Source organism: Doryrhamphus excisus, linkage group LG19 (assembly GCF_037039965.1).
Source record: "Doryrhamphus excisus strain RoL-2023G ecotype Guam linkage group LG19, RoL_Dexc_Guam_v1.1, whole genome shotgun sequence".
NCBI classification, from domain to species: domain Eukaryota; kingdom Metazoa; phylum Chordata; class Actinopteri; order Syngnathiformes; family Syngnathidae; genus Doryrhamphus; species Doryrhamphus excisus.
This window is the reverse complement of record NC_136375.1, coordinates 7,971,739-7,983,351: the sequence shown is the minus strand read 5'-3', so window position 1 is coordinate 7,983,351 and position 11,613 is coordinate 7,971,739. Positions and strand designations below refer to the sequence as shown.

The following is an 11,613-nucleotide window of genomic DNA, read 5'->3' as shown; positions in this document are numbered from 1 at the left end:
AGAGACGTCATCTGCTGGTTAAAAATGGTAGTTTCATTCAAGTCATTTGTTTAAGCAAGTACTTCTGTTTTATCGCGTGGAAAATGTAGCATGGTTAATCAATGCTGTTTAAAATGAATGTCAAATAAAGATTAAAAGTCATTTGAAAATTTCAAAAGATAACCCAGCGAGGCCCCAGCGAGGATCGAACTCGCGACCCCTGGTTTACAAGACCAGTGCTCTAACCACTGAGCTATGGAGCCCGATGCTCGGATTGCTGCAGAAAGGCTAATAACTACTGTACTGATTTCGGTCTTTGCTGAGAGGAAAAGAAAAGCTGGAGGATGCGGGCATCGATCCCGCTACCTCTCGCATGCTAAGCGAGCGCTCTACCATTTGAGCTAATCCCCCGACAACAATGACGGCTATGACCCGTAACCAAGCTTCTGGTGTAGTTGAACAGTTATTCATCGACGATGTCATCCGTCGCTGCTCACATATGCTGACTCGGGATCGGTGAAATGAAATTTAGATGTGTATGTCGTGGACCCTTCGTGCTAACGGGGGATTAGCTCAAATGGTAGAGCGCTCGCTTAGCATGCGAGAGGTAGCGGGATCGATGCCCGCATCCTCCAATCTTTTCACAATCGAAAAATGTGCATATCAACTTGCAGCTACCGCAGGAAACAAAAATTTGATATTTAGCAGCTGTCATTTTTACGCGGTTGCTGAGAATTTGAGAAAACTAGTAACTACTACACATGATATTACAAAGTAAACGCCCACGTTAATTATGGTATTACCTTTCAAAGTCAACCAACACCTACCACTCCTTTCATTTTTCAGCACGGCCTGGCACCTGCTCACAGTGCCAAAACCACAGGTAAATGGTTTACTGACCATGGTATTGCTTGTGCTCAATTGGCCTGCCAACTCCCCTGACCTGAACCCCATGGAGAATCTGTGGGATATTGTGAAGAGGTAGTTGACACTGTTGCACTGCAGTGTACAGTGTTACACTACAGAAAATAATGCAAATTTTTTTAGAAGGACTATAGTTGTACTAGTTGGTGCCAGTTCATCTCAATAGCTGATGCTTGCAAAGCAATTTGTGGACTTGTCAGTATTGGGACACAAAGTGTTTATTATAAAGCATTTATTTAGATAAGACATACAACATCCACATCATCCAAACATCTGGTTCACAGGAGGAATCAGCTGGCGTGAAACAAGGTGACTACCCTCCAGGGCACATACAATAATAATAATAATGAGTTCATGTTTGTAGTGCTGCCTTCAAAACCCGATGAGAGTGGAAAAGAAAATGCAGATTGAAATCAGTAAAGTCAGCAGGACCGCATGGAAAGATGAGTCACAATGCATGGTGTTATGTTTTTTTTTAGGGGGGGGATGCTTTAAGACCGTCGAGTTACCTAGTTGACTTTCACCAAAATCAAGGATGGCTTTACATAGCCAAACATGTGAAACGCACACACACACAAAACACATAACCAACACAGAATGTGATTCTCCTAAGTATGGCCAAGTGAGAAGTCTACACATCTTACTTTTGGTCATTTCCCTGCACCTTCAACAGTTTTCACACAACATGTTCCCAATATATTTAATTTAAAAATTATTTATAAATTCTCTTCAATCCATCATAATACTTTTCAACCTCAAAATGGATCTTCACAGTAGAAAACTTAAGGAAAGGAGAAAAAAGGATTGGTAGAAAAAAAAATTATATACAACACTGAGCTAATTGAAAAAAAAGTATCCAACACATAAGACAGAAGGGTCTTCTTGTGGTCAGTGTATGACCCTAAAGAGTCCAATCACAGTTTAATGAAGAGGGGAGCAGCTGTAGTGTAAGGCAAGCTCAGACTGGGTTGGTGTGTGTGTGTGTGTGTGTGTGTGTATTAAAATGTGACTAGTGTATTACGCTGGTGTCAACAGCTCCTGAGCCCATGTCTTGATGGCAGAGGTGGTATGTTGGAGCAGTTGCCATGTAGAGTTGGTAAAGGACAGAGCGTGCCCTTGCAGACATGATACAGATACTTCACCGCTGCAAAAGAAGAAATCACAAAAAATAGAATTCACTTATCTGAGCTTGATTAGCAGTGAAGTTAAAAACAGACGAAGACACCGACTTGCAGGAGTCCTGAAGGTTGGTCCATGCAAGCTGTAGCAGGTCAAATATGAATGCCAATGCTGGCAAGATGTAGTTTTGGTGGATGAAGAGGATCAGCTCCTTCAGATAAGCCAACACCTGGAATACACCGTCAGGGGTGTTTGCCCTCACCTGGATATGACGAACACAATGTTAGCTCACAATCGCTTCAGGCGCACATAGGAAGTGGCACATGCAAGGATAACAGCAATAATGGTGTCTCAATGCCCATGACGCTGCCTCTGTCCCACTCCTAGCTAGGTAAGCCCATCCCGTGTGTGTGTATATATAGATATGTACTGGGACTGTAATGTAACTATGATACATGTAATCTATAAGACTGGACAAGTCACAAGTATATGTATAACTTAGCTAAAGTCATACAGTTGTATGAATATCATTCCCTCACTCTAATTTTTCTAACAATGAATAAAAAATGATTGTTGTTTCATATTCTGCCCACCGTGCGTCAGTAATGACAACACATTGATGAGACAACACCGCATGTAGTCAGCCATGACATGTCCGACACGAGCATGAAAAGTGCTACTCCTATTCGGTGTGGAAGTGGTGGATTCTTCCCCACCCTGTTTGAAAAGAATAAATTTGAGGCTAACTTGTTAGCATGTGATGCAGTGCTCCTGTAGCCTGCCCGTTTGCAATGTGGTGTGAACGTAGAATAATTGGGAGTGTAAATGTGACTATAGGGTATAGGGTATATGTACTATGTACATCCATACTGTACATACTGTTTATAATCTGTATAATCTGCAATAGCCATATTATAGTCATTTATATCCCTGTACATAACCTCACTGTATTATAGTCATAACCTGTTATAGTTTGTAGATCTGTCCAATTTTCTGCATTTACTTACTACTAAGGTACTTATAAAATTGCACTTCTGGTTGGATGCTAACTGCATTTTGTTGCCCTGTACCAGTGACATAAGCAATAACAATAAAGTTGAATCTAATCTAATCTAATCTAATAGGGGTGTTATTTCATGTCTCCTGGCTCTAATAATCATTTTTTTAACTGTACTGCCTGGACAAACACGGCTCATTAGCATTAAAAAAGGTACAGACCCACACAAAACACCTTTAAACTGTTCACGTTTGGACTATTGACAAGACATCTCACCCATTCTATGACCAATGGGATGCTTTCTTTGCCCCACAGGATGACCTGAGTAGTTCTCTCAGAGATGATGACAGCTGCAGCTTTGGTCTTCTCCACACCTTGTTCCAATATTGGTCCCAAGACTCGCACACCCTCAGAGTAATAGTAAGGAGTGTTCGTCTCCAACCAGCTGAACACAAAAAAAGAAAACGTCTATAGATGAGCTGGCTGGATTACAACATGATCAACAAGATCCAAAGATGGGACTTTGTGGTACCTGAAGCCCTGCTTGGAGTAGACAGTGATTTTGCTCCAAGCCTGCTTAGACACAGATGTCACACCGGAGCTGTGGAGATGTTTGGCTGTGACTGAGTCTGTAACACATCAAAAAGATTAAAACACAAATCAAGATACACTCTAAGCCAGGGGTCTCAAACACGCCTCCCGCCGGCCAAATCTGGCCCGCAGGACACTAGTTTGAGGCCCCCGCCTTGATATGAAAGTTTAATGTTAGTGGGGCCAGCGCAAGTTTGATATGGATGCTGTATGGTATCATGTACCCAGAAAAAATTATTATGTTTGATTAATGTTCATGTTAAAGGTTAAATAACTGTTAATAGTTATCCTCCCTATCCATGTGGAAGTGGTAAGTTTTTGGCCATTTAAGTTTAAAAGAAATAACTTGAAGGCTACCGTTTAGGTTGCTAGCTCTCTCGTTTGCGAGTTAGCATGTGTCTCAAGACCCTGCAGTTGCGCAATATGTTGTAAATAAAAAGAGTATAAATGTGACTATAGTTGTGTTTTGTCATGTCTACAGGGCTCTAATAATGCTTTGTTCATTTTAATCTGAAAAAAATAATTTGTCTACCCACCAACTATATGTGGTTTCCTAAGTTTTTATTATTTGCCGTTTGATTATTATTATTATTATATTTATTATTTATTTATTACTGATTGATTTTCTTTATTCTTGATTTGTTTATGTTTCATCTTATTTTGTGTAGAAAAATAAAAATTAAGATATTTGAGAACAGTGGAATGTTTTATCAGAGCTTTTCTTGTAGAAAATTGGAACCAAAGCAAAGTTTAAAATTTTTTTTTTTTTTTAATAAATGCGTTTTTTGTTGTTTTTTTGGGGGGAAAACCTGATGCGACCCAGTCTCACCCAGACCCGAGCTCCAGTGGCCCCCCAAGTAAATTGAGTTTGAGACCCCTGCTCTAAGCTAAATAAATGCAGATCTCTCTCGTACACGCACCGCTGAAGGAGCCGTGAGATCGGACGTCGTGAGCGATGAAACCGGTGACAAACACCAACAGGACCATGAGCAGCTTGGACCAGGGGAACCCACGTCCACGCATCTTTACTTGGATACTCTGAAAGGGAAAAAAAAAAAAAAAACAATCCCAAAATGTTTCAACATAAAAATAATCTAATCCCGTTTCAGCACGTGACCAACCTGACACAGGTCATGGCATTCGTGAAGGTCCTGAGATTGGTTAGTTTCTCTCATCTCGTCGTTAGTCACCTTGAAAGACTGAATTGTTTCTTCAAGGTTCTTCCTCAGCTGAACACAAACATGACAAACAAAATGATGCGTGAGCGGACAGGTGTGTAAACATGAGCCTGACAACCCTTTGTTCTTCTGTTTGCTTCATGAAGCATGCCATGCTCGTGGCCGCATCGTACCTTTGGTGGCAGGGTCTTCCAGCAGCTCAATAAATGGTTCAGCAGTAGACTGCGAAGCACAAGATGTGTATCTAATCCTTGTTGTCCATATCAAGGACGCTATTGAACATGCTGGACTCACCTGGACTGGGCTAAGTGTTTTGTATAAAGCTGCCTCCAGACTCCCAAACTCTGTACATCTACACACAGACACTCTGTCATACTGTTGAGCAGCTGAAAGACACAAAGGGAGTGTGATGGATATGAGTATGTGCGCCGTATCTTGCATTAACGCCAAACGGAACTGTCCCGTTACCTCCTTCTTCATGTCTTCTGGACAGTTTGGTGTTGCTCTGGACAAGAACGACGGCAGGTACGTGTGTAAGGTGCTCTCTGGTTTGGCTCCGAACGCTAAGGCTTTCAGTCGAGGGTACAGGCGCCTCAGCTGCTCCTGTAAACTACAACACAATTTAAGACAAGAATACACACAACGCATATTGTCATTTTTTTTAGCTGACATTTACCTTGATGACAGGGCGTTCTTGGGCATGTAGGCAAAATCAAGCAGGGGAAAGAACTCTTTAGGACCCATAATGCCAAACCCCTTAGTCAAATTTGCATGTAGGCTGAAAAAAAGAGCATATAAACCACATATTAGATAAAAACACTCTTATGATCTTGAATGTACATAACACATCAACCATAAGTCACTTTTTATGACATTTTCAAAATGTCAAATATTTGCATTTTGTGTTGTTAGTCAGGCACTTACAGGAGCAGTCTCTCCAGGTAGGCGATGGCATATGAAGACAGCGACCTCACTCCCAGTACAGGAAGCATGATACCGAGCCACACTGAAACACAAGTCAACTTGTTCAAGTAAACGCAATAAAGCCTCCAGGCTAAAAAAACAAGCCTTTTAAGTGCAAGACTGAATGCGAGGGAGTAGGTCCTCCCATCCCACCATGTTCCGGTCCATCAGAAACAATCATGTTACTATTTCAGTAAGACATTTCCTTAGTTTGGTCATATGGAAGCCTGTAGGGGATTGAACTAGAATAGGTGGTATTTTTATCCATTTGGGACATTTGTATCTCAGAATGAGTCCGATAGGGGGTTGCCTTGCAACCAGCCAAGAATATTGCGCCATACAGGACAACTGGCAGGGTTCGAGTGCACTTTCGCTTTAGTAACCCTCAACTGTGTTTATTTCGACACATTACTGTCTAAGTGGAAGACAGGGGAGTCAGTCAACAGCACGGATAATAAATACAAGTGTGTTTTTTTTATTCCCAAGGTGTATACCTCTTAGTCCTTGACTTAAGTCATAAAATCCAGCCTGGCCCAGAGCCCACATGATGGTCAAACACTTGACAGGATGGTTCTGAACAGACCGCAGCAACTCCAAATACTGAAGAGGAAGGAGCAGACAGTTTAGTGTACAACTCCAATAGAAGACTTTTTATGACAAAAATCCTTTAAAAAAAAAAAAAAAAAAAAGGAAAAATGGATCACCGTTAAAGTGATCCCTTACGAGATAAACCTGACTCACCGCAGGCAAGTTCTGAGTTGCCAGTTTGGGTTTGTCTTGCAGGACTGCTTGGATGCAAACTCTGTATCCGTGTAGCGGCTCCCCTGAAAATACATGCAAACAGCTGTTAAGTGTTGCGATGAAACAGTAACGTAACCTAATCCAAGATCAGTAGAAACTAAAAGCGACATGGCAAAGTCAAGTCACAGATGACAGACATTCCTGCTAATGTAGTAAAAAAGTTGTAGTATTCTAAGCTTGATTAAACGTACTTAAGATTTGTCGGATGAAAATATGATCACTGCATAACACTTCTATCAAAACATGTGATCCTGGTTACCTGACTGTCTGTCCAGTTCTCGAAGCATGGTGTAAACACAGTGGTCGAAAAAATCTGGCAGGACATCGCTGCAACGCCCAAAGAGACTTTTGATCACAGTCTTCAGCTCCTTCCCAATAAGGCAGTACGGGTAGTCTGTGGGGAAAAGACAGGAAAGACACTCAATAATCTTGACGGAAACGCATCAGCTGTACACAAACCTACCATGAGCATAGCTGCTGAGGGTAGGCTCCGTCTCGGGCGCCGTCAATTTGAGATTGAGGTACCCAGCCAGGTCTTTCACCCACACTGATGGATTTTTGGGGAAGAGCGTCTGACTGTTAGCCAATTGCTGCTTCAGGTCGCTGATGTCCAACTAATGACAGAAGCAGGAGAGCGGGAAACATCAACACCACACGCTTCCAACAAAGAGCTATTTATGCAGCATGTGATAGCGTGCCTCTATTACGCCTCCAAGCATCTATGACATGAAAATGTTCAAAATGTCGCAACTTGAGCAGTTTTATTTGTTGCAGGGACTAACATCAACTTCAAGCAAAAACAACTGACAAACTTACGTGTATAATAAATATAAAATATATAATATTTGGGTTACTCACAGCTTTGAAGGCCTCCTCTAGAGTTTTGTGGGTCGGGGGGGCGGGTGGACTGCTAGTGGGCGACTTCTTGGCTGGTTTACTTGATGAAGACTTCTTATTTGGAGGCTCTCCTGGTGGTGGAACCTGCTCTTTGTTCTGTTTCTTTCCAATCTTCTCAAAGGATTCAAACAAAGTCGCCGACATCCTAATAGGCACTGAGGGACACAAAGGCAAGGCTGTGACCAGACTGTTCTCAATTCTAACCGTAAAGTCCAACTGTGGTATTTTTTTCCCCTCAAATCCTCTCAGTTATGGGATGAAAATGTTGCATTCCCTGCCCCCTGTTTTACTTGCTCCCTCCCCTCACAGCGCTGTTCTTATCCCTCTCCAGACATAACAGCTTGTGTAATGACACATGCAATTCATACACGACAAAAAAGCTGAATTAAATTAGTTTTTTTGTGCTCTGTGCCTAACTTCCCGCAGGACACTAGTTTGAGGCCCCTGCCTTGATATGAAAGTTTAATGTTAGTTTGATATGGATGCTGTATGGTATCATGTACCCAGAAAAAATTATTACGCTTGATTAATGTTCATGTTAAAGGTTAAATAACTCTTAATAGTTATTCTCCCTATCCGTGTGGAAGTGGTAAGTTTTTGGCTATTTAAGTTTAAAGTAAATAACTTGAAGGCTACCGTTTAGGTCGCTAGCTCTCTCGTTTGCGAGTTAGCATGTGTCTCAAGACCCTGCAGTTGCGCAATATGTTGTAAATAAAAAAAGTATGAATGTGACTATAGTCGTGTTTTGTCATGTCTACAGGGCTCTAATAATGCTTTGTTCATTTTAATCTGAAAAAAATAATTTGTCTACCTACCAACTATATGTGGTTTCTTAAGTTTTTATTATTTGCCGTATTATTATTATATTTATTTATTTCCGATTGATTGATTTTCTTTATTATTGATTTGTTTATTTACTTTTCATCTTATTTTGTGCAGAAAAATAAAAATTAAGATATTTGAGAACAGTAGAATGTTTTATCAGAGCTTTTCTTGTAGAAAATCGGAACCAAAGCACTGAAAAAGTTTGTATATTTTTCTGTTTTTAATAAATGTGGTTTTTTTTTTGGAAAACCTGATGCCTAGCTCCAGTGGCCCCCAGGTAAATTGAGTTTGAGACCCCTGATGTAAAGCCTACAGACAACATATTTATAGCGAGTAACTGAATGCGTGTGTCCACGCAGACCAGCCCACTCACTATATCTTGAGTCCGTGTTGACAGGGGGGGCTGCCAGTTGTTCGCTGATCATTTCCCCCACAACATGTTGCTGAGAAACCCCAATCTATATTGGGTCTACACAAGTGGAAATGACAAGATGGTACAGAAGAGCTGTAATTCTCTACTGAATGACTGACTGAATATATGCGTTTGCGTCACTAACTTCACCTGAACCACTGCACCCCTACTAAATTCGGCACACGGTGGTGCTGTTTTAAAATCCCAAAGTCTCACCCCCATTTAGATGAATCAGCACAAAATGTGGGCTGCACGCCGGACGAGTGGTTAACGCGCAGACCTCACAGCTAGGACACGAGGGTTCAATTCCACCCTCGGCCATCTCTGTGTGGAGTTTGCATGTTCTCCTCGTGCATGCGTGGGTTTTCTCCAGGTACTCCGGTTTCCTCCCACATTCCAAAAACATGCTAGGTTAATTGGCCACTCCAAATTGTCCATAGGTATGAATGTGAGTGTGAATGGTTGTTTGTCTATATGTTCCCTGTGATTGGCTGGCCACCAGTCCAGGGTGTACCGCACCTCTCGCCCGAAGACTGCTGGGATAGGCTCCAGCAACCCCCGCGACACTTGAGGATAAAAAAAAAAAAAGAAAATGAATAAAGATCAGAAGATCACAAAATGTGGGCTGCACGCTGGATGAGTGGTTAGCGCGCAGACCGAGTGGTTAGCGCGCAGACCGGAGTTCAATTCCACCCTCGGCCATCTCTGTGTGGAGTTTGCATGTTCTCGCCGTGCATGCGTGGGTTTTCTACAGGGACTCTGGTTTCCTCCCACATTCCAAAAACCCCCGCCTCTCGCCCAAAGACAGCTGGGATAGGCTTCAGCACCACCGCAACCCTCGTGAGGATAAGCGGTACAAAAAAAATGAATCACAAAATGTGGCTAAAGATTGTACTCGGGGGTCACAATTTTAATTACTTTAGACTTGACTTACTCCGGTTTCCTCCCACATTCCAAAAACATGCTAGGTTAATTGGCGACTCCAAATTGTCCATAGGTATGAATGCAAGTGTGAATGGTTGTTTGTCAATATGTGCCCTGTGATCGGCTGACGACCAGTCGAGGGTGTACCCCGCCTCTCGCCCCAAGACAACTGGGATAGGCTCCAGCACTGCCCGCGATCATTGTGAGGATAAGCGGTACAAAATGAATAAATGAATGGACTTGACTGGTCCCACCCTGACTTGCTGCCACTTCTGGTACTTCCACTGTAAATCCAGCCTGATTTTCCTTGCTAGTGTGTTCCTCTCAGCTAGAACTTTGGTCCGATTGATTATATGATAAAATGAGTGTCAAGAGTGAGGTCTCTGCTAATTCTTTTTACAGTCATACAAGTAAACAACATGCTCATGCTCCAACTGCTTATGTTAATTAATGACCTAAGCCATGCAAAACAATCAATACCAGCACTATAATCTTACTTGCTGAGGTAATTACATGACATAAACACAGTGCAACAAAGTTGTGGTGGTTATATTGTATACTTATTATATACTGTATGTTTGGTAGTCCTGTATGACTATTGGGCCATATAATTCGGCCCTTATATTTTAGCTGATTGAAGCTGATCAATACAGGCAGGTTTGTATGAATAACAAGACTACAAACACAATATCCGCTTCCCGTCGCATGAATATATCCTAGATATGTAACTGCATTATTTTTGATTAAATTAGATTTAATGCCAACTCTCCATCATGGGTGCCAATGCCAACGCATGCTTTACAAGTGATGACGTTGCCTCTGTTGACACCGCGACAAACCTAACTAAGTCGAAACGTGAAAATAATTAAGTTAATATGCAGTTCAGTAGGTGTTATTTTAAAGTAAAAATAGTCATTCGTTTTGGAAACTTATTTTAAGTGAAGTAGAGCCATTCGTTTTCGAACATAAACATATTCGGGAGGCAGTACAGCAAGATGCTAAGCTAGCATTGAGCTATCTGTCAAACAGCCTTTAACAGCTGGCTAATTACAGTAATTGTCAAATGTTTATATTTAGGCTGTTTTAAGGTATACATATATATAAATACACGATTTAAAAAATAAAATTTATTTTAGAAGTAGAAGGGGACAAGCCAGAGTGATAGTGGGCCGTGTTCACTTACGTCTGGATGGCTGGTTAGACTCCCCGAGAGCTTTCCGGTTCGCCGAGTTGCTTTTCTTGTCGGTTGTGATTTTAGCAGCAACCGAGCTGCCGCTTTTCTTGCCCTTCTTCACCACCTCCCATTTGCCAACAGAACCATTACTCGAAGCCATAACGCCCGTCAAAAAATCAAGTCGGTTAGTTGACAGTCCTCTTCGCACCCTCCTGAATGAAGGAAGCTAACAGCAAAAGAGGAGGGCTCATCATTTGTACGTCAACGTGCCACGTCTCATTGCGCGTGTGACGTAATGACGTCGCTGCCGTGGCTTCTGTGACGTCTTCATTGAGATGTATATTCCGCGATATGATAGTCCGCGATAAGTCAATGTGGATTCAGTGAAGTTTTGTTTGTTTCTAGAATACAATATTAATAATTGGAATATTGTATTCATAGAAAACCTGTTTACGATTATCTAAATGTGGTTTTTAACATGATTTGAGCACAAATAACATCCATATAGTAGATATAATCAGAGAAAATAAGACATAAATATAATACTCACACATTATTCATTCATTTTTTACCGCTTTTTCCTCACGAGGGTTGCTGGAGCTATCCCAGCTGTCTTCGGGCGAGAGGCGGGGTACACCCTGGACTGGTGGCCAGCCAATGACAGGGCACATATAGGCAAACAACCATTCACACTCACATTCATACCTATGGACAATTTGGAGTCACCAATTAACCTAGCATGTTTATGGAATGTGGGAGGAAACCCACGCGTGCACGGGGAGAACATGCAAACTCCACAGAGATGCCCGAGGGTGGAATTGAACCCTGG

General features: G+C 41.8%; 1 protein-coding gene and 3 non-coding genes across 4 annotated transcripts; 1 reads left to right on the top strand and 3 right to left on the bottom strand.

Annotated features, from left to right (window-relative positions):
• Nucleotides 1–169: 169 nt before the first annotated feature.
• On the bottom strand, nucleotides 170–242 carry trnat-ugu (transfer RNA threonine (anticodon UGU)). The gene has a single exon. It is a non-coding gene; the product is annotated as a tRNA-Thr (tRNA).
• A 75-nt stretch (nucleotides 243–317) lies between these two features.
• Nucleotides 318–390, bottom strand: trnaa-agc (transfer RNA alanine (anticodon AGC)). The gene has a single exon. It is a non-coding gene; the product is annotated as a tRNA-Ala (tRNA).
• A 151-nt stretch (nucleotides 391–541) lies between these two features.
• Nucleotides 542–614, top strand: trnaa-agc (transfer RNA alanine (anticodon AGC)). Its single transcript has one exon. It is a non-coding gene; the product is annotated as a tRNA-Ala (tRNA).
• A 497-nt stretch (nucleotides 615–1,111) lies between these two features.
• tmem214 (transmembrane protein 214) lies at nucleotides 1,112–11,043 on the bottom strand. Its single transcript, XM_058056790.2, has 17 exons — nucleotides 10,794–11,043; nucleotides 7,411–7,604; nucleotides 7,016–7,166; nucleotides 6,812–6,946; nucleotides 6,493–6,575; nucleotides 6,246–6,351; nucleotides 5,713–5,794; nucleotides 5,465–5,566; nucleotides 5,257–5,398; nucleotides 5,083–5,174; nucleotides 4,962–5,010; nucleotides 4,732–4,839; nucleotides 4,531–4,648; nucleotides 3,552–3,648; nucleotides 3,296–3,464; nucleotides 2,133–2,284; nucleotides 1,112–2,047 (listed from the first exon to the last, which is right to left on the bottom strand). The coding sequence occupies exons 1-17, from the start codon at nucleotides 10,942–10,944 to the stop codon at nucleotides 1,921–1,923; spliced, it is 2,058 nt and encodes a 685-aa protein (XP_057912773.1). The 5' UTR covers nucleotides 10,945–11,043; the 3' UTR covers nucleotides 1,112–1,920.
• Nucleotides 11,044–11,613: the final 570 nt, after the last annotated feature.

Excerpts from the sequence above, each read along its gene's own strand:
- tmem214 (XM_058056790.2), bottom strand. The coding sequence starts at position 10,944 with ATGGCTTCGAGTAATGGTTCTGTTGGCAAATGGGAGGTGGTGAAGAAG. Across the intron at positions 3,649-4,530 it reads ATCTCACGGCTCCTTCAGCG|ACTCAGTCACAGCCAAACAT; the intron begins GTGCGTGTACGA and ends GATGTGTTACAG. Across the intron at positions 2,285-3,295 it reads TCCCATTGGTCATAGAATGG|GTGAGGGCAAACACCCCTGA; the intron begins GTGAGATGTCTT and ends CGTCATATCCAG.